The 23,731-nt window shown below is 31.9% G+C and overlaps 1 protein-coding gene across 1 annotated transcript in view; it reads right to left on the reverse strand.

Annotated features, from left to right (window-relative positions):
• Positions 1-23,731, reverse strand: part of LOC127701138 (protein sel-1 homolog 3-like) — a 247,608-nt gene that overhangs the window by 50,698 nt on the left and 173,179 nt on the right. Inside the window, exon 14 of the mRNA XM_052204939.1 lies at positions 17,408-17,470. Within this exon, the coding sequence (XP_052060899.1) occupies positions 17,408-17,470 (63 nt within the window). The remainder of the gene's footprint in view (positions 1-17,407; positions 17,471-23,731) is intronic.

The raw sequence follows: 23,731 nt of genomic DNA on the forward strand, positions 1-23,731 counted from the left end.
CTCAATGCTATTTCATTCCATCTGTTGAAATGAGCATTAGATATGATTAACATTCCTTTTATTAACCATGTTAACGCTGGAAGTGAACTCATATTATGGTTTTATTATTACAATGGCAAGCCCCTCGCTCTAAATTTCATAGTATATACCTTTTCATAGACTAACCTAGACATAGACTACATATGGTATCAGTAACTGTTAGTAGCCGCGAGGTATATTTTGATATTTTGATATTTTGATGATAAACATTTACACTATTCCACAAGGAAAACCATTTTATATTTGTGGTGATTGAAATAGTCGTTGTTCAGATTTACCAGACTCTATTGAAGGAATGAAAGAAATGTGGTAGACTTTCAGTATAACAGATATGGGAATATTTTCGGTGTCTTTTTAACAGATGTAAATTGCTGTATTTTGAATGGTCGAAAAACTTTACATATTGATTATACTACTAAAGGAATGAGCGTAGCGGATTATTGTGTTTTGCCATATGAAGATTTGGAAAATTTAAGCAATTTTAATGTAACCAGAACAAGTTTAATAGTTGAAGAAATTAATGCGTTGGGAAAGTACGACTTGAATAAAGATATCCCAGATCATTCTATCAAATGGATTTGATATAAATAAAAGAAGGTGTAAAAAAGAATGGTGGAATGAAGTGTGTTAATCAGAAAAAGTGTGGATTAAATGTAGAATTAAACGTAATAAGCGGGAGTTTCGTCATATATATATTTGTAAATAAACGTATGATGTTTGATAAGGCCGTTCAAAGTGCCAAACGAAAATATTAGTATTCCTTACAGGAAGATTTAATAAAGTCTTGTGAAAATCCAAAAGTGTTTTGGAGGAAAATTGGTAAAATAAGGGTTGGTAGTGAACGCCGCAGTTCTATTCCTATGGAAGTGAAATTAAGTGATGAGTCAGTATCATTTGACAAGCATATAGTGTTAGATAAATGGAAAAGTGAATTTTCTAATATATATGTGAAATAGAAATAATCATAATAGTGTTGAAAATATTCATAGTGATGTAAATGTGAATGATGATAGTCTTGATAGTGTAATGTCATATGAAGAAGTGTATAAGGTTCTGTTATCTTCGAAAAATGATAAATCGCCAGGTTGTGATGAAATTACAGTTGAACTTTATAAGAACGAAACTACATTGTTAGCTTTAACTCGAATTTTTAATATTTGCTTTAATTCTGGTAAGATACCTGCTATATGGTCAAAAGGTATCATTACTCCAATTCCAAATAGCTCTACTGCAGATCATAGAGACCCTATGGCATACCGTGGAATAACTTTGGCTCCTTTATCTTATAAACTTTACTGTGGTGTACTTAGTTCACGCCTAACTGTTAAACTTGATGAACTAGATTTCCTTCATGATAAGCAAAATGGTTTTAGAAAAAAACGAAATACACTAGATCATATTTCTACTTTAACTACTGTAATAGAAACACGTAAACTACGTAAATTATCAACATATGTAGCATGTATTGAATTTAAAAAAAAAGCATATGACTGGATAAATAGAGAATAGCTATTTTGTGAATTGGAAAATTTATGAATAAGCAGTAAAATGTTAAATGCTATTTTTTCACTTTATAGAAATGTATATTCATGTGTTAAATTAAATGGCAATTTTACTGATTGGTTTGAAGTTAAATGTGGTTTAAAACAAGGGTGTATACTTTCTCCAATTTTGTTTAACATTTTTATATATTGACCTTGTAGATGAAGCTAAAAATTTGGATATTGGAGTAAAAATTGATGATGAAAAAATTTGTGTATTACTTTATGCAGATGATCTTGTATTTTAACAGAAAATGAGAAAGACCTACAAAAAGTGTTAGACACTCTAGATATATGGTGCTGTAAAAATTATTTAGTTGTAAATCTGGAGAAATCAAAAATTGTACATTTCAGAACTCAGTCTACACCAGATTTAAATATTACATTTGTATTTTATAATAATAATATGGAAATTGTTCCTTGTTATACTTATTTAGTTTTTTTAGTATTAACAGCATTTTTAGATTACAAGTGTATGGCAAAGGCAGTAGCTAAATCTGCAAGTAGGTTATTAGGTTTGTTAATAGCTAAATATAAAGCTAATGGAGGTTTTAAATTTGATGCATTTACAAAACATTTTGATACGCTTGTTCTGTCTGTAATTGAATATGGTGCCTCAATTTGGGGTCACCAGGAGTTTTTTTTTGCATTAATGCTGTAAAAAAATAGAGCAATGAGATGTTTTATGGGTGTTGGAAAATACACCCCTAACTTGGCTTTATATGGAGATATGGGTTGAATACCCTGTATTATATCTCAGTGGACATGCATTTGTAGAATATGGTCTAGACTTACTAAAATGTCTCAATGTAGAGTATTGGGAAATAAATATTGTAATAGTACATTTGAAAATTGGAACCATAGAGTCCATGTGAAATTTAAAGAAATTAATATGGAGTTTTTAATGTAATACTGATATTACTATTGATAAAAAAAATCAATTAAACAGATTGAAAATGATAATGTTTGTGGATATAAAGAGAAATTGTTCCTTGACTTAATGTGTAATGAACGTAGTAAACTACGAACATATAGAATATTTAAACAAGAATATCATTTATAATTTATTCATTTATGTATAAATATCCTGGTAAATATAATAGTGCATATGCAAAATTTAGAAAATAGGTGTGGTGTTGCAACTCTGAGAATAGAAACTGGTCGTTATGAAGGTATTGTGATTGAAAATAGATTGTGTTTTCATGATCAATGTAATGAAAATTATATTATTGAAGATGAGAAACATGTTCTACTGAACTGCCCAGTATATGAATATTTGCGTGCTATTTATCCATGCTAGCTCCTTTAATTGTAAATTTTGTGAATTTGTCCGATGATGATAAATTCAGGTTTTTGTTCAATGATGAAAGTGTATGTTTTTTTTTAGCCAAAATCTGCTATGATTGGATATTAAAAAGAAAAAAGTATTTTATATAATTGTAGATAACTGTATGTTTTGTAGAAATAATTTCATAGTCTTTCATAACTCTTTTTAGAGTGGCTCTTGTTGTTTTAAATGATATTGTGATTCTGTCAATATGTGTATGAATATATGTCAATATGAGGTGAGACTTTAATAAAGTATGTGTTTTGTCTTGCCTTGTCTGAATGAGTCGTAGAGTCAAGTTATAAGTGTAGATTTGTCGGTAGGGGTTTTTAAGTCGTAAAACTCTTCAACTGTTTCGGTTCTTATACATCCTTGGCTTTCAAATTTCGGCTTTGAGCGTTCCTGATGAAGGTAAATCTAAAAAAGCGCTTCGGACGCATGAAATTTATAACGTGTTGTTTTCATATTTATTAGGTTCGAATCCATATTTTCACTTTGTTGTCCCTTTTCTTTAGTTTTTCCATTTTTTCTAATTTTTTTGCGTGTGTGTTGTTGCTATAATTGCAATAAGAACGGAATTTCCCGTTCATTTTTGTTTTTTAATTGGCTATTTCACGTATTTCAAAAGAAAATGATAACATTCCATGTGTCCATTTTTTTTTAATAAATATTGGATGATTTCATCTGTTTTGATACATATCTTTAAATTTGCATATTTGAAAATCACTATATGAGTAAATCGTGATGTGCCTAGAATTTGTTTTTTGCTAGAAATTCGGTAACATACGTATTAAATATACTTAGAAATTAGTTCGAATATGCCTTATTTTGTAAATTACAGTCATACTGATTCAAAGGAAATTTCAGTACAGTATACTTAAAATGCATGCAATTTTGTTTTAAATGAAAGTAACAGTAGTATACCGCTGTTCAATAGTCATAAATCGATTAAGCAAAAAACAAATCCGGGTCACAAACCAAAACCGAGGGAAACACATCAACTATAAGAGGAAAACAACGGAACAACAGAAACACTGAACTGCAACAAAAAACAAGCGCCAACATACATAGAAACGGACTATTTGATAACAACTGACATATTCCTGACTTGGTACAAGACATTTTAAGAAAAAATGGTGGGTTGAACCTGGTTTTATCGCAAGCCAAACCTCCCGCTTATATGGCAATGTTAAAAATACCGCTAAAATGACAATATTACGTGACAGGAATACAGTACAAATAAACGCAAGAACACTCAGGACAGAGAAACACATAAATAAATAATATAATAGTACATTACAACATGTAAACCACAGAATAACAACGGACACCTCCCATGAATCCACGACAGCACACCAGGACACCACAAACGAATTATAAACTGTGCGTCACACGAATCAAGGCCACAAAAAGTGACGTATTTTTTGTGACGTTTATATTATCACAGGTAAATTTCTAAAAATAGAATAGATTTGTTTTATTGTAGACACGTACAAGAAGATTGAGTTTGTAGTGGTGTTATTTTATGTATTTTCTAACCATGACAAGAATATTAAAATTGAATTGTGTTTGTAATCGTGTTATTATTAGTATTAAAATATCATTTCATGATTTAAATCCACTACCTGTATACTCCTAATTATTTGTTGTTTCTTGTGAATCTTTCAAGATAATTACGTTGTTATTTGAAATCACAGATAAATAGGGCCTACTTAAATAAAGTACTGTTATTTTGAAAAAACGTCTCAACAGTTTAAATAATAGACACAATGGATAAGCGGTGGACCGTTAAAAAGATACCACTCATCCTACGAGTTCGTCGTATCTTTTTAACGAACCAACGCTTATACATTGTATCTGCATTATATAATCTTTGTATTAATAGTATTATAGTGCATTGTCACAATGATCTGATTATTTCTGAACGTTTACCTCGTGTAATTGTGATTTCCATCATTGAATGAGGTCGGAAAGCAGGAAGATAATTAAACAAAACGAGATTTCTGTTAAAACCATTGTATCTTAGGCTGGAAAGCAGAAAGTCAAAGATAATTAAACAAAACGATTTTTCTGTCAAAAATCTTTAATTTTGTTAAAAGATACTACAAAAAGTTAAAGTAAAAAAACAAGGGAATATGTATTTGAATAGATAAGTTTTAACTGAAACTAAATTGATCATTAATAAAATATCACTCATAATGTTATATTATGTCAGACAGGTTGTAACAGTGAATACATTTATGAAAATGATATGCAACATATGAGCACCAATTATCAGGGATGAACATAAATTAATATCTAAAATCCAAACTGCAGTGAATAAAAAAAAGAAGGTTTAATACAATTCACAAGAAATTTAAATCCTGGCATCACACACAAAACGTAATTAATATTTGACCATTATCATTTAATACTACGTTATTTATTTTATACTGTTTTGATATAGTTTTATAAGTCTTGCTTATATTTTGTATCGCGTTAGACTTGACGAAGAGATTGATTTGATTAAAAATGTCCATCAGTAAATACTTGACGTTTGCGTTTATTGATAGTATAGTTTGAATTTCGGAAAAGATTTATTAACAGGAATGAGTGTTGATTATTTTCAATTCTTTTTTGTTTTTATTTTTAACTGTCTAAACACATAGCATTTAAATCTAAGCAATATAGTGCGATTATGAAAATTGAATGCATTGTTTTACTTCACACGACACCGTTTATGTTTATTTATTAAAACAAGTAAGTCTATATGGAATCAATCTTAAAAGTAAAGTAACAATAATACCGAACTCCAAGGAAAATTCAAAACGGAAAGTCCCTTATCAAATGGAAAAATCAAAAGCTCAAACACATCAAACGAATGGAAAACAACTGTCATATTCTTGACTTGGTACAGGCATTTCCTTATGGGAAATGGTGGATTGAACCTGATTTTATAGCTAGCTCTCACTTGTATGACAGTCGCCTAAAATTCCGTTATATTGACTACATTGTGTAAGCAAAAACTAGAGGCTTCAAGGAGCGTGTGTCGCTCACCTGATATTTTTGTTTACAATTGATGCATGAAATAATGTAACCATTATACTTTTGCTTTAGTTTCAGAAATATAAGCCAAAAACTGCATTTTACCCCTATGTTCTATTTTTAGTCATGTCGGCAATGTTGGTTGGTAGGCCGTGTCATCAGACACATTTTATAAACTAGATACCCTAATGATGATTGTGGCTAAGTTTGGTTAAATTTGTCTCAGTAGTTTCAAGAGAAGATTTTTGAAAAAGATAACAAAAATTAAGAATTGTTAAAAATTGACTTTAAAGGGCAATTACTCCTTAAGGGGTCAATTGACAATTATGGTCACTTGACTTATTTGTAGATCTTACTTTGCTGAACATTATTGCTGTTTACATTTTATCTCTATCTTATCTCTATCTATAATAATATTCAAGATAATAACCAAAACTGCAAAATTTCCTTAAAATTACCAATTTAGGGGCAGCAACCCAACAACGAGTTGTCTGATTCGTCTGAAAATTTCAGGGCCGATAGATCTCAACCTTATAAACATTTTTACCCAGTATCAGATTTGCTCTAAATGCTTTAGTTTTAGAGATATAAGCCAAAAACTGCATTTTACCCCTATGTTCTATTTTTAGCCATGTCGGCCATGTTGGTTGGTAGGCCGGGATATCGGACACATTTTTTAAACAAGATACCCTAATGATGATTGTGGCCAAGTTTGGTTCAATTTGTTTCAGTAGTTTCAGAGGAGAAGATTTTTGTAAAAGATTACAAAAGTTTACAAAAAATTGTTAAAAATTGACAATAAAGGGCAATAACTCCTTAAGGGGTCAATTGACCATTATGGTCATGTTGACTTATTTGTAGATCTTACTTTGCTGTACATTATTGCTGTATACAGTTTATCTTTATCTTTAATAAAATTCAAGATAATAACCAAAAACTGCAAAATGTTCTTGAATATACCAATTCAGGATCAGCAACCCAACAATAGGTTGTCTGACTTGTCTGAAAATTTCAGAACAAATAGATCTTGACCTGGTGAACAATTTAATCCATATCAGATTTGCTCTAAATGCTTTGGTTTCAGAGATATAAGCCAAAATCTCCATTTTACCCCTATGTTCTATTTTAAGCCATGACGGCCATCTTTGTTGGCGGGCCAGGTCATCTGACACATTTTTTAAAACTAGATACTGTGGATTCATTTATTTTCGTGGGGATCAATTTTCGTGGATTGAGGAAAACTTGCATTTTCGTGGATATTTGATTTCGTGGTTTAGCCAATCTCTGCATACAAAGCCTATAGCAAATTTGTAATTCGTTGAACATTTAAATTCGTGGTTCACCTGTTCCCACGAAACCCACGAAAATTTATATCCAACGAATAATAATGAATCCACAGTACCCCAATGATGATTGTGGCCAAGTTTGGTTAAATTTGGTCCACTAGTTTCAGAGAAGAAGATTTTTGTAAAAGTTAACGACGGACGACGGACGACGGACGCCAAGTGATGAGAAAAGCTCACTTGGCCCTTTGGGCCAGGTGAGCTAAAAACAGACATAATAGGTAAAAATGTTTAAAGTTTGGGTACAGCAGTCAACATTGTGTTATAATCTTTATCACTAAAAAAACCCATCTATGTCAACAAAGAAAAACAAAATGGCACGTAGACACTCTTTAGACAAAGCACATAGGCAAAAATGTAAGACAAGAATACAAAAAATGACCATAGCACAATAACACAATGGCGGGATGTATAATTGAATTTAATTGGTAGACCAGGGTTTTTTCAATTATACATGTTTTATGCATCATAATGTATGCATTAAAAAGAATAAAACGCTTTAAATTTATCATTTTGTTTTGTTTTGAACTATACATGGCAAAACTGATTCAGTTGGTTATGGAGTTGGACAAATTTTTCAAAAATACAAGTCATGCAAATAAAAGAAAAGAGGTAGATGTACAAATTAGGAAAGCATCCCTTGCATATGTATTTATTTGCAAGCATACATTTATTTGATCATATTTTATACAGAGTTGTCTTTATTTGTTTGCTAGCAGTTACATTCCCAACATATTAATCTATTTTTACACTGAGTTCTCTTTATTTATTTGCAAGCATACATTCATTTGGTCTCTGGTTAAAAGTTTTCTCATTGGCAACATATTAATCCTATTTCTATACAGAGTTGTCTTTGTGTATTTGCAAGCATACATTCATTTGACCTCAGTTGGACAGTTGTCTCATTTGCAACAAATACATCTTATTTTGTTTGCATGCCTACATTTATTTGGTCTCTGGTTGAAATTGTTTCATTGGGGACATACTCTAGCTTATTTTTATACAGAGTTGTCTTTAGACAAGTTGTTATTGCTTCATTTAAATAATTTGATAAATTGATATGCCAATTGATGGCCTTGGGTTGTTTTCTGCTCTTTGGTCGGGTTGTTGTCTCTTTGACACATTCCCCGTGTCCATTCTCTATTCTATTTGAAACTTATTTCAATAGTTTGTGTTATAAAAAAATAGGAAAACTGTATACATCATCAGGACTAAAATTCGTTTGGTTGTGACGGCTTATCTGTTAGAGACTAACTACTCATGGCAGAGTAGTTATAGAGAAATTGAACGTCCAATTTCCATTTGAAGCGTAACACTGTGTAAAGCAACTTTTTATGTTTCCTTTTTTTTTGGAGTAAATACCACACCAGACTTCTCATTAAACTGACAATTATTATGAATACTTGATTATGCTCTCAAAAGAACCAATTTACATAAAAGAATATCATTGGGTAAAAGTCAAATGATTAGTAGCACCACAACAAAATTGAAACACAAGAAAGAGTTCAATATACCTTAATGAAAATCATGCTTCAAAGTCACGTGTCAAGCTTTCACTGGTGCTGAATTTAGATAAGTAATACGAAAATCCACATTTAATTGTCCAACATGTGACTTGGACAGACTAAATTCAAATGGTATCTGTCATTTACATAAGTATACACTTTTCTATTTACAACATAAATCCAAGTGCTTTTAATTGATTTATGCAAGAATTTCGTTTGTATTGATACACATTTTTCATGTGAGGGCCTTTTGTAGCCGACTTTACGGTATAATAGAATTCATTGTTTTATTCTACATCAAATTTTCAGAAAGACGTATTTACAAAAATTGAAACATAAATATTGATTGATTGATTGGTGTTTAACACCACTTTCAGTACTATTGTGTTAATTCGTGGCGGTTAGTTTTTATTTATGGAGGAAGCCCGAGTGCTGGAGAGAACTATTGTCCTTTGGAAGGAAAACTGACATTCCTAATCAATTAGGATTAGAGTCGAGCGCATCTGCCACGTGCAAGATTCGAACTCACAACCGCAGTGTTGACTGGCTAGTGATACAGCAGTTCGACTACTCAGACAAATCGGCCACCGAGGCCCCATTAAAATACATAAGGTTAATTATTAAAATGAAATTTTAAATGACACTTATTTTATTCCTGAGTTTCATTATTTTTACATGCTACTTTTTACTCAGAATTCTACCAACAATTTAAAAAAATAGTTGATATTTTGTCAAAATGGTTATCATTTGTGTATATTTGTTAAAAATATTTGTCAAATTCAACAGATGAATTGGTAAATTTGTAAGATGTTTCCAAAAATTGCAAATATTTTGTAATAATCATGATATATATTTTGCTATTTTCCCTTAATTTAAGTCGATTTCATGGTGTCATCCTGGTTTGCCTACATTTAGTTGCAGTTCTTTTACGTCATAACACTTCCGGTATTAGATGAGATAGTATTGCGCAACTGCAACTTTACATGTGTTGCTAACTTGGCTATCGAGCGGACGTGGTTTGTCTCGATGCGCAACCTCTAAGAAAGATTTTCATACAGTTATATTAAGTCAATGTGATTGAATTGTACATATATATTATTTATAATAAATAACAGTATATGTCTTTATTAAGAGAATTTTTACGCAAGCAAAGATTTTACAATTTCGTTTGTGAAACGAGATTATTTATTTGATAAAGATGGCGGACGCCATACTGAACAAGGAGAAAGTAAAAACTCCTAAATCTCCTTTTGAAGATGAGTTACTTAGTTTGAATGAAGAAGAACTAGCATTAGAAGGAAAGGGTAAAGGTCCCTCTAAAAGCAAATGCTCAAAAACTATTGTTAAAAGTAGTGCAGGTAGCGGTCCAATGGTCAATAACAAGAACGCTAAAGGAAAGACTGTTGTAAACAAGGACCACGAGGTGTCCGCTAGTACTTCAAATAGCAATAATAATGTGATTATCAATATGATTACTGATATGAGAAATGAACAATCGTCAACCAATAAAAGGTTGGAAGATATGAACAAACGTATTGACGTTTAGTACAATGATGATTGTTATGATGAAGAGTATGATATTGAAGGTGAGGAAGATGAAGATGTGGACGAGGTCCATGAAGATGATGACGTTCATGATACCGATATTAATGAACAACCTTGTAAGAAACAGAAAACTTTTACAAGCAGTGAAGAGTCTAGGTTTTCCAACATGAATAAAAGATTCAGATCTGGTGAAGAGAAATACAAAGAACTCATAAAAGATGAAACGAGTAATTGACCCGATAATTGTGAAGGACTTGTACCAGTCCAAACTGATCAGTTAGTATGGGACCTTAAATGGCCCAGAACTAGAACTCATGACATTAGAATGAGACAGTGTCAAACTATTTTAGTCAGAGGGGTGACGTATCTGTCAAAAGTTGTAAATAGACTAGACAAAATTGTAGGAAAAGAAGATACTCAAAACAAAGCTGAGTTGGAAGGTATAATTGATGATTGTATGGACTCTCATCCGTTTAATAAAACACAACATTTCAATAAATGGTTATTTGGTTGAGATGTCTTTAAAACAGTGAAAGACATTGGAGAATGTAGTAAAATTTCAAATTGCCTTGCAGTAGGTAATGGTTATAACCAGTTTAGAGGTGGTTTCCGTGGTGGATGGAGATCATTATGAAATAGACGCCGTGGTAGAGGCAGACGTGGTAGTGCCTCTATGTCAATTGACAAATCTGAGTAAAAAAAAAAAACTCTCGTTGGACTCACAACAAGTACAGAAATTTGATGTTGTGAATATACACAAAAATGAATTACAAGCAGGAACATTGTAGATGCTGTTACATAGAATTTATAGACAATATTCTTCATATACAAAATAAAATGTCAATTAAAAATTCTAAATACAATTTAAAGGAAGAGAAAATTGTTGATATAGAAATTGAAAAATTATTAAAAATGAATGTAATTCAAGAAGTTGAATCTGAAGTAAATGAATTTATTCCCCCAATTTTTGCAAGACCAAAAAAGAAAGGTGAATACAGAATGATACTTAATTTGAAAGAATTAAATAAACACATTGAATTTCAACATTTCAAAATGGATTCTTTTGAACGCGCTTTAAATTTAATTAAAGAAAACTCATGCAAGTCAAGTGTAGATCTTAGATTGCTAATAATTCTGTGAACATTGCTGAACAGCATAGAAAATATTTAAGATTTGTTTGGAAAGGAAAATAATTTCAATATTCCTGCCTACCAAATGGTATAACTATGGCACCAAGGCTTTTTACCAAAATTATAAAAGTTGTATATGCAAGTTTGCGTAAAATGGGTTATGTTAATGTTGGGTACATTGACGATTCACTACTATTAGGTGATACTGAACTTGAATGCAAAAATAATGTTACAGAAACTGTTAAATTGGTGTCAAGACTTGGATTCATAGTTCACCAAGATAAGTCAGTTTTTACTCCTAAAAAGCACATTAAGTTTTTATGATTTTACATTGACTCAGAAATATGATAGTTACTTTACCAGTTGAAAAACAAAACACTTTTGCTAAAGAAAGCAAACAATTAAAAAACAAAAATAAATGTAAAATTAGGGAAGTAGCTAGAGTACTTGGGATACTCATATCCCTGCTGTCGAATTTGGTAAGCTCTATTACAGAAAAATAGAGAAAGAAAAAATTAAAGCATTAAAATTATCTATGGGAGGTTTTGATTCTGAAATGTTTGTAACATCAGAAATGAAACAAGACCTGGAGTGGTGGTCAGAAACATTTATAATCAAAAGAGGAAATTTAATAGAGCTAACCCACAGGTTACAATTCAGACAGACGCCTCAAATTTTGGTTGGGAGCAGTTTTGAATGAACAAAATATTGGTAGCAGATGGGGCAAAGATGAACAAGATAATCATATTGATTGTTAAGAATTATTAGCTGTTGATTATGCTCTGAAATCATTTAAGGGCAATTTGCATACTGTTGAAAATGTAAAAATTCTTACAGACAATACAACTGCTGTAAGCTATATAAACAGTATGGGTGGTATAAAGTCTTGGAGGGGAGATTAATATAAAAAAAATTTGCCCTCAGTCACCGCACTAATTGTCTTTAGTTTGACAGTAATCGCGAAAACTGCTGTCAATACCTTCCATCGTGTAATTGTGCAGAAAAGTGATTGACATCGTCCAGTTTGAGACATTTTCTTGGTTAGTCACACGTGATCGTTATCTTATTAAAAACCATTGATTCTGACACGCGTTGGATTCTATGACATTTAAAATGCCGACTGGTCAGGTTTTGGTAGCCTAAATTAAATGAAACATGTTTTAAGACTTATATTTTTTTATTTATTTCAGAAAATAAATTTAAAAACAGTCGTGTCACGTCTTCTGTAATGTTTAAAATATTTTTTAAAATATTCAAATAAATGTCCTCTAATGCAAAATTGCATATTTGAAAATGCTTCAAAGGTACAAGTTTTTATCGTCCACTTTTGCTACTATTATTCATAAAATCCATTCACGTTTATGAACTACCAGTCAAATATATATATTATTTCATCCTTTGTAACTATTTTTTTTTAAATTGGTGCCTGATCGACATGAAAGCGTCATATATTTTCTTTCACTGGCTCTGCTTCTGTTACAAACACTCGTAAAATTCTTCAATACACGCGTATCACTGCGCTCAGAACCTCAGTAATTTTGCCAAATCCTCGCATTATCATAGTCTTCTCTTTTGTTGCTGTTCAATTCAATTCGATACGAAAATAATATAAATATAGACTACGTATATCTTTGCGTTCATTATTAGAAAATATTCGAACTTTATTTTATATAGCTATAAATCGGTCAATTTGGTGGGATACAACATAAATATTACATAACCAATGTTTACATTATGACCAATGTTGTTGAATCACCGAAAAAGGCTTTATCCTTCACGAGAATAAACCGAAAGCCCATTGTATTATATCAAAATACGTCAGTTATGATTAAATAGGCCATGCTATATCTTGTGTACACATGGAAAAACTCATTTGAACTCAGAAGAACTATTTCGTAACGAGCATAACAGTTCAAGTGACAGTAGAAAATGTTCTCTTGCGCATTTTTATGTTTAAACACAACCCAAAATCACCAATTTGTCATTGTTCTGGCACTATTATATGGAGTTTTCGATAAATTCCAGATAGATATTTATAGTTTAGGCGGATTTTGGCAATTCGATGTACTAAATTTTCTGATGAGAAAAATAAAAGTTATCGGATACCCTAGAAACTGAGTTACTATTGACATGTAACGACTAGGCATTGTTCAGTCGACTTTTCATTATTATTTCAACGAATGAAATGATAATAAAAACTACTTTGGATTGAAATACCACTCGAAATAAACCCGAACTTTTTCACACGGATTTTTAAGTAATTCCAGTTGTCAATCGGTTGACTTCTCATAATGCAGAAACGAAATATAAATAGTTATTGCATGATACCATTAAAGGCACTACCTTTAAACCACAATGGTGATTAGGTTTGACAATCAAAGATGATAAAAGGGACAAGTTGCCCTCTGAAATCCTTCACATACAAAACATGCACATAACAGAAAATTTCATAATATGGTAAGTGAGCTGGTAGGTAAATTTCTTCCATATTAAACTTAATGGATGTGACCCATATTATCTATATCGGTTAAACATTCGATCAAACCGTAGTGAAATAAATAGGTGTAAATTTCGCGGCTTCTTTGCATGTTCCATGCAAATTCAATTGAATTTATCTTTAGAATTATTTTTTCGGGAAATACGACTACTTGCGTGTGAAATAGTTCCAATGAAATCTTACTGAAGGACGCCAACTTATGGAGGCTGACTATTTGTTACTAGTGTCCAATCAACTTTGGTATTGTTTAAAGTTTGACGTACTTGGGTGCTCATATAATATGCAATTGCCATAGTGTTATGATATTGTTTCAAAAGGGAGCATTCTATTTACTTTTGATTTAAAATATCATTGATTTAGACAAAATGCTTTATAACGGATAGAAAGAAGTCTAGTGTGATTTGAAAATATCACATTTTTTTTATTTCATCTATTTTATTAAGTCTCCCAAACGAAGTTTGGGAAGACTTATTGTTTTTGCTCAGTTCTTATTATTATTATTATTCTTCTTCTTCTTCTTCTTCTTCTTCCGCCGCTTTTAAATTTGAACTTGTCCGCACCCGTTCTCCAAAACCGCTTGTCGGATTAACTTAGGGTTTCACAATATGTTAGACTAACATGTCTAGTGGTGCAATCAGGGTTTTGTTTTTGCAATGGGGTTTATAAAGGGGTACTTTGAGGGGCAAAAAGAAAAGAGGGTTTTACTATAGAACCCTATGGGATTTTATTTTTTAAAATTTTCAAATGATTATAAATTGAAAACCGTTCGTGATAGACACAAACTTTTTAATTGAAAATGTTCTAAATAATAAAGTCCATTAAATGAAATACAGGGTTAGTCCCCAGGGTTCACCCCCACCCCCTGCCATTTAAGAAAGTTCTAATACCTTGTAAGTGGTCAAGATCCCCACCCCTAAACCATATATATTCTGGTTTGTCATGCTAAGATGGTTTGAATGATCTACAGGGTTAGTCCCCAGGGGTCATCCCCAACCCCTGTCATTTGAGAAAGTTCTAATATCTTGTAAATGGTCGAGATCCCCACCCCTAAACCATATATATTCTGGTTTGTCATGATAAAGCACATCAAATGTAATACAGGGTTAGTCCCCAGGGGTCACCCCACCCCCTGCCATTTAAGAAAGTTCTAATATCTTCTAAGTGGTCAAGATCCCCACCCCTAAACCATATATATTCTGGTTTGTCATGCTAAGATGGTTTGAATGATATACAGGGTTAGTCCCCAGGGGTCATCCCGATCCCCTGCCATTTGAGAAAGTTCTAATATCTTGTAAATGGTCGAGATCCCCACCCCTAAACCATATATATTCTGGTTTGTCATGATAAAGCACATCAAATGAAATACAGGGTTAGTCCCCAGGGGTTACCCCCACCCCCTGCCATTTAAGAAAGTTCTAATATCTTGAAAGTGGTCAAGATCCCCACCCCTAAACCATATATATTCTGGTTTGTCATGCTAAGATGGTTTGAATGATATACAGGGTTAGTCCCCAGGGGTCATCCCCACCCCCTGTCATTTGAGAAAGTTCTAATATCTTGTAAATCGTCGAGATCCCCACCCCTAAACCATATATATTCTGGTTTGTCATGATAAAGCACATCAAATGTAATACAGGGTTAGTCCCCAGGGGTCACCCCACCCCCTGCCATTTAAGAAAGTTCTAATATCTTCTAAGTTGTCAAGATCCCCACCCCTAAACCATATATATTCTGGTTTGTTTTGCTAAGATGGTTTGAATGATATACAGGGTTAGTCCCCAGGGGTCATCCCGATCCCCTGCCATTTGAGAAAGTTCTAATATCTTGTAAATGGTCGAGATCCCCACCCCTAAACCATATATATTCTGGTTTGTTATGATAAAGCACATCAAATGTTATACAGGGTAAGTCCCCAGGGGTCACCCCCACCCCCTGCCATTTAAGAAAGTTCTAATATCTTCTAAGTGGTCAAGATCCCCACCCCTAAACCATATATATTCTGGTTTGTCATGCTGAGATGGTTTGAATGATATACAGGGTAAGTCCCCAGGGGTCATCCCGACCCCCTGCCATTTGAGAAAGTTCTAATATCTTGTAAATGGTCGAGATCCCCACCCCTAAACCATATATATTCTGGTTTGTCATGATAAAGCACATCAAATGTTATACAGGGTTAGTCCCCAGCGGTCACCCCCACCCCTTGCCATTTGAGAAAGTTCTAATATCTTGTAAATGGTCGAGATCCCCACCCCTAAACCATATATATTCTGGTTTGTCATGATAAAGCACATCAAATGAAATACAGGGTTAGTCTCCAGGGGTCACCCCCACCCCCTGCCATTTAAGAAAGTTCTAATATCTTGTAAATGGTCGAGATCCCCACCCCTAAACCATATATATTCTGGTTTGTCATGCCAAGATGATTTGAATGATATACAAGGTTAGTCCCCAGGCATCACTAATGCATATAACTTTACTGGACCAAACCAATTTTCACTGGACATTGCCCAATGTCAGGCGACCCTGGGAATTACGAATTATGGGAGCTTCGTTTGGGAGACTTCGTAACAGCATCCTGTTACAATCATTTCTTGTTGAACTTGAAATAGAGAATACCGCAGATGCTGATCAATGTGTCAATTTGTACATTATAATTTACGATGAAAGTCCGATGAAATCTAAACGTTATGATAAGAGAGATGACATCAATTTCCATGGTGAACATTCTCTCTTTATGAGGCAAAACTGCAATAGCACTTGTTTATTGAGTTTACATCTCCTTGTTGTTGATAGGATATTTCACATCTAGTGTTCCGTTTTAAAATTTCTTAAATATAAGCTAACAATCTAAGAGCCTCTTATAATAAATCATCTATTTATTTTTACCTTGATTTGTATCATGGTAGAGGTGGTAAAGATACTTTGAAAATTCAATTTCCATTTGAAGCATTACTCTGTGTGGAGCAACTTATTAGGTTTTCTTTGTTCTTGGGAGTAAATAACTCACCAGCTAGATATTTCATATATTGACAACTATTATGAATACCTATGGTAGATTTCACTTTCATGGGAATTGATCTAGTCATTTGAAAATAAAGCCAAACTGGGTTAAAGGGAAGGTCTTGATACATTTGCATGGAGAATAACTGATAGGTTTACCGAACACTATGGAACACGTCAGGACAGCATCTGAACTTCTATGTTATCAATTCAATGAAATCTTAGTTTTCTTCACTGGTCTTTTCAGTACTTGCACTAAACGCAATGCTTTTTCACAACTAAATTAAACAGAACAGTACTAAAAAACACGCAATCCCCAGCCGTCTTTACATACAATGAACAACCAAAAAACTCTTCACACTGAAATCGATTTTAAAATTTCAGAGTTGTTCATTAAATATCATGGAATCGTTTATTTATATTCCTATAAGCAACTTCTATCTGAACATAGCTTACCTTTTCTGCAGACTTTTTTATGTGCGTCATAGCCTCAGTCTCATTTACAGATGTGCCATGTCCCTATAATATAAATGGACACTAAAAAAAATGTTTACGTCTGTTATAGTTGCAGTTGTTCATAAAAAAAATCAGTATAAACTAGATAACTTGATAAACGGTCCGTGTAACACTTAACAATTCAAAATTTTAAAAAGTTTTGAATTTTTTGTTTTTTGGATTTTTGATCAAAGTTTTAAAATATCAACATTCCAAATTTTTGTAATTTTTGGAAATTTTGAAAATTTCACCAAATAATTAAAATTTTAAATTATAGAATTCGTTTTAAAAAAAAATTGAAAGTTAAGATATTTGATCAAACTTTAAAAATACTAAACTTAACGTGCAGTTTTGATTATTTCGCCTTTTGAAAGTTTTATTTTTTTATTTTTGATTAAGACATTAAAAATAGAAAACGGGCAAAAAGAGTACATATGTATCATTATTGCGTTTTGAATTTGAATTTGAATTTGTTAGTCGAAACGGACAAAAGGAATTCTAGGTCAGATAGTTAACTCCTTTTTCACTATTGCGTATGTTCTACACTTTTGACCAAACGTCACTTGCTTGATAAAGCGCCCATCATTTAAGAGTAACAGTGAAAACTGACCAACTCGTAGTAAGCCGAATAATGTGGTAGGATTGAGTATGTAAATATTTCATATCAATGGAAAATTAAGACATATTGGATAGGGACAGAAATTTTACCTTACAACAGGCCACCAATGGACCTCTCAAAGAGTTTTTGAAAGTTTTCTTGACGTACAGAGAGCGTGGCACTATCTCTACACGCCCCATTCTGACTGTACGTGACTACATATTTGTACATCTCTGCACACACAAACTAGTAAATGATGGGCGCTTTATCAAGCAAGTGACGTTTTGGCAAAAGTGTAGTACAAACAAAATAGTGGAAAAGGAGTTAACTATCCAACCTAGAATTCCTTTTGTCCATTTCGATCAATAAATTCTAAATTCGCTGTTATCTTTTGATTAGTTGTTAAAACCAAATAGTTGAATGAATTATCTGAAACGCATAGCTTCTGTTATATACTTTTTTATAAGCAAATTAATCTGTTTAATGTAGCTTTAAAAAGGTTTAGAAATTGTGTTTTTTTTAAAATAGATACAAAACCTTTAAAAATTTCAGGATATTGATACCTCATGTGATGTCCGATTTGTTGAAAGAAATACAACCTCTTCTATAAATTATTTTGTTTGCTATTAAAAATGATTAAATTCGTTTCGTTCTTTTTACTCCTACTTAAGAATGGTCATAACCAAAGTGTTTCTTATTTTAAAATTAATTCTCCGCTTTTGTGAAATATTCATTTTTTTATTCCATTTTACTACGCTACGATCCGTCTGCCTCTTGTTTTATTTTTATATTAACTTTTAAGTAAAATCTAATGTTCATTTCATTTCGTTTTGTCATATTTCGTTTTGTTTCGTTTCGTTTCGTTTTGACAAATTTCGTTTCGTTTCGTTCTGTTCCGTTTCGCACTTTAAGGGTACCCCGAACACGATAATGATACATGCATGTATGTTCTCTTTTCGTCCGTTTTCTATTTTTACTTTCTTAATAAAAAATAAAAAAATCAAACTTTCAATAAGCGAAATAATCAAAACTGCACGTTAAGTTTAGTATTTTCAAAGTTTGATTAAATATATAAACTATCAAATTTTAAATTTAATAATTTCAAAACATTTCAAAAATTTGGAATGTTGTTATTTTGAAACTTTGATAAAAAATTAAAAAAACATTTAATTGTTAAGTGTTACACGGAACATAAACCTGGTAACATATGCAAACATGACAAAAATGTATAGCATATTTTGTATATCTAAAATAAAGTTTGGCTTACCTTACTTTAAAAAAAAAAAACCATATAGCAATTAACTTTGAAGATTTCGGGAATCAGTTGACATTTACTTCATATTTTCTAACAAATTTGCTCATCAGGCTAATAGTAATATTTAAGTAATAGCAATTACTTACCATTTTAACGTTATGTGGTTAGAAAAGAAGACACATATTTGCATGCAATTGGAAGCAGAAAATAAAAAATGACGCACAAAAATAAGTTATATATTATTATTGAAATGATAGAGTTCCCATAATAAAAAGCAGTTGCCAAGGTAAAAAGAATTTATAACAACACCTTACTAAGGACCTTATGACTAGATTCAAGAGTAGATGGATCAATATTATAATGTTATATTACGGATTACAAATGTGTCGGGATTATAAAATGTGTCCAGTTTTGTAATTGGATAACCGTAATCATATATGTCGGTACACATTCCGGAAACAGCTGCGGCATATAGGTGTCAGACGACCAATTCACCTACTTCAGTTTAAAACGTATATAAAGGTAGCCCTTCCCTGACAAAAAATAGTGCGTTAAGCTGTGAAAATTGCTAAATTTGAACAGATAGGAATTTTGAATTGGTGGTCTCACACCTAAATGACCATTTTACTCCAGAATCTCAATGACGTCAATCATTACGAACGTTAGTATTTGGCGTACATCTACAAGTAAGAGGCTCACAAAGGGAAAAAAATATGAGTATCATTCAAAGGTACGTTTTAACTATAAAATCACTCAAATACACACCAAATACTAAATTAATGACTGAAAGTATTATAATGATATAAAGTATTGTGTTGGCAGGATAACTTATAGCACATGTTTTTTTTTTTTTTAAACTAGATACCCGAGAAATGATTGTGGCCCAATTTTGGGCAATTTTAGATAAGGCAGATTATTGTAAAAGCTTACGGACGACGGATGCCGAATCGGCACCTCGTATTTATGGGCCAAAAGAGCTATTGTCATCGCATGGCATCCGTCGTCGTAAACTGTTTCAAAGATCTTCTCCTCTGAAACTACTGAACCAATTTCAACAAAACTTGGAGTGAATGATCCTTGTGGTATCTAGAATAAAGTTTGTGTTTTACTCCGGTCATTCAACAAACATGTTCGCCATAGCTAAAAAAAAACATAGGTGCGAAATGCATTTTTTTGCTCATATCTCAAAAACTAATGCAGTTGTCAGACGGATCAAACAACCCAATTTGGAGTTATTGCCCTGATATAATAATTTTTATGAAATATCCAGTTTTTGGTTATTATTTTGAAAACTAATATAGATAAACAGCACAAAGGTTCATCAAAGTAAGATCTACTAAAATGTCTAAGCACCGAATTCGTCAAGTGATCCTTTATAGGAGTTACTACCCTATATTTATTAAATTTAAATTGTTTAATCAAAAACTATAATAAATAGAAAGCAACTTTGAATGGCAAAAACCTTCAGGAAAGTAAGACCTACAAATAAGTCAAATGACCGAAATCGTCAATAGATCCCTTATAGGAGTTTTTGCCTTTGAAAGATGATTTTTACCATTTTTTCAGGAACTATGATAGATAGAGAGAAACTTTACATGACAAAAATGTGTTCAGCAAAGCAAGACATAAAACAAGTTAACATGACCCAAATCCTCAATTCAACCATTATAGGAGTTATTACTTTTGAAAGAAGATTTTATTTTCATTATTTTTAGTTTTTTGCAGTGACTATGATAATATGTGAGAAACTTCAAGCAGCAAACATGTTCTACAAATAAGTCACATGACTGAAAATATCAATTGATTCTTTATAGGAGTTATTGCCCTGAAAAATTATGTTTACCAATTATTTTGTTGTTGTTTGCAGTAACTTTGATAGATATAGAGAACCTTTAAATGGAAATATTGTTCATAAAAGTAAGACCTACAAATAAGTCAAATAACCCAATTTTTTGTTTTTTTTGCTGAAACTATGATAAAAAGAAACTTTCAATGTCATGTTTAAACACGCATTAATATACATTAATCATGTAAATAACCTTGAAGGAAGATCTACACAAACAAATCCAGGTGAAAGATTTAGGAGTCTCAATACAATGCTGATCAATTAATTGTTGTTTAATAAATAAAAATAAAGAAAATATCAACAATAAAATAACCAAAACTAAAATTGATTTATTTTAATATATCTACAAATCAGTACCTCGTTTTTTCTATGAAAATGCTTCATTTTTGTTTAATAAAAGTAAAAAAAATATAAACAACAAAACAAAGAATGTAATAGTAAGATTATAATGATTAAAATAGATAAAAAAGACAAACCAGAATATAAATGCTGCGAAATGACCAACATGAGTATCAAGAAATTTTAATGGAATGCCACAAAAACCACAAGAGTTTATAAGGTCTGAAACAGTGGAAAATAAATAAGGCAGTATTTTGTCTTCATGGCGTGTCGATTTGTCTTGATACCGAACTGTCTTACCCTGGTACCGATTTTGTCTCTCACAAGTGCCGATTTGATCCAATGCAGAAGTCTATAGAATTAACTTTTAATATAATAAGTAGGGAAGGTACCACGCTCTTAAAGTACAATTGAACAATCATTTTTCTATTGCAATTCAAACTTTCCTGCCCTTCATCCATATCAACCTACTTTGCAGAACGCATTTATATTCATTTTTAATTTTGTTCGTCCTGAGTTTGCATGGAATATTTCTCACTGCACTGGACGTTGGGGAAAAAACAATCAATTAATCAAAACATATTTTAGGTATCACGATATATGTACATATACATCTTGAAAATATTTAAATAATCTTATAGGTTTCAAAAGGAGTAAGAATAGGATAAAGCTTGATATCAACTCTGAGTTGTTTAATTTCAATGTAATAATAAACGAGCCTTTTTATTATTATTAATTAAATTAAATGACGATATATAGTTTATATCGGGCGATATCTAATCCTTGCGAGTTTGTGAACCTATTTCTTGTATGTTAAACATTCTAGAATGTTTGTGTAAACAGAAAATTCCGCGACTCGTGGCAAATATCGTTTCATGTTGTTGGATGGCTTACCCAGCAACATGAAACAATATTTGCCACGAGTCGCGGAATTTTCTGTTTACACAAACATTTTAGAATGTTTAACATACGAGAGAATCACAATAACGCATTTTTTGTATCACTTGTAAGTATCACACTCCGTGCAGTGAGATCCGAGAACTTTCTGATGAAGCGGGAAATAGATAACAGGTCATAACCATACGAAAAAGTATGATATATGATTGTTAAATAAAAAATAAACATTTTAGTTTTGTTGTCAAATTTTTAATCTTCATTTTCTTAAAAGATCTGGCATGAGAACCTTTTTGCCTATTTTTCCTTGGTGTAAATGGGTATGTCTTGGTTTATTAATTTATTGGTTGATATGTTTGCTTAACGTCCATTGATAATCGTTGTATGTACATACAGGCTTAAGTTTGATGCATATCTGGTCTCATAGAAGAGTATCATCATGTCCAATGCCACATATGAGGACTGGGATCGACATCAGGACGGCAAATTTGTCTGCTTAATACAAAATCGTCAAACATCTATTTATTTTTGGCCTTTTTAATCAATAAACAAAATAGAAATTACCAATAAAAGAGGTATTTCCAGGTCCAAATTTATATACATTTTCTGCACAGGAAACAGTAGAACATCGCGCATTGCATCATGATTTCTTTCAAATTATGAAACTTGTGCTCGATATCTTTTGAGCTTATGTCAGGTCATTTTGCGTAACATGGGTTGTCCAACTGTTCACTAAAAAAACTAACACAATATAAGGAAAATAATTTTGTCCTTACCATATTTCCGAATGTTACTTTCGAATTAACTGGAGGCTCTAAAGAGTATGTGTCGCTCACCTAGGTCTATGTGCATCTTCAACAATGGTAATTCTCCAATATTGAGGAATAAAATAGAATTCATGACAAAACTATCTTTTTTTGTTGATCATGTATTGCTGATATTTTTTTCTGTTTACTGTTTTTCTCTATCTTCTTTAGTTTTTGCCCAAAACACAAAAAAGGTAAAAAAAAAAATGGTCATTAAAGAGCAGGAATTAACTCTTATAAGGAGTAGACGGACGATTTCGGCTATGTTGACTTATTTGTAGATCTAACCTTGCTGATCAACTTTGCTATTTAAAGTGGCTATTTATCTATTTTAGTTTTCAAAAACAGCCGCAAAACACTAAAAATGGGTAAAAATCTTCATTAAAGAGCAATAACTCCAACAAGGCGTGAACTGACGAGTTATTTGTAAATCTTGTCTTGCTGATAATTATTTTAAGTTTCTGTCTATCTATTATAGTTTTTCAGATATTAGGCAAAAACGAAAAAAAAAATTGTAAAAGGGCAATAACTCCTATAAGAGGTCGTC

The sequence above is a fragment of the Mytilus californianus genome, unplaced genomic scaffold, assembly GCF_021869535.1.
Source record: "Mytilus californianus isolate M0D057914Y unplaced genomic scaffold, xbMytCali1.0.p SCAF_5, whole genome shotgun sequence".
Taxonomy (NCBI): domain Eukaryota; kingdom Metazoa; phylum Mollusca; class Bivalvia; order Mytilida; family Mytilidae; genus Mytilus; species Mytilus californianus.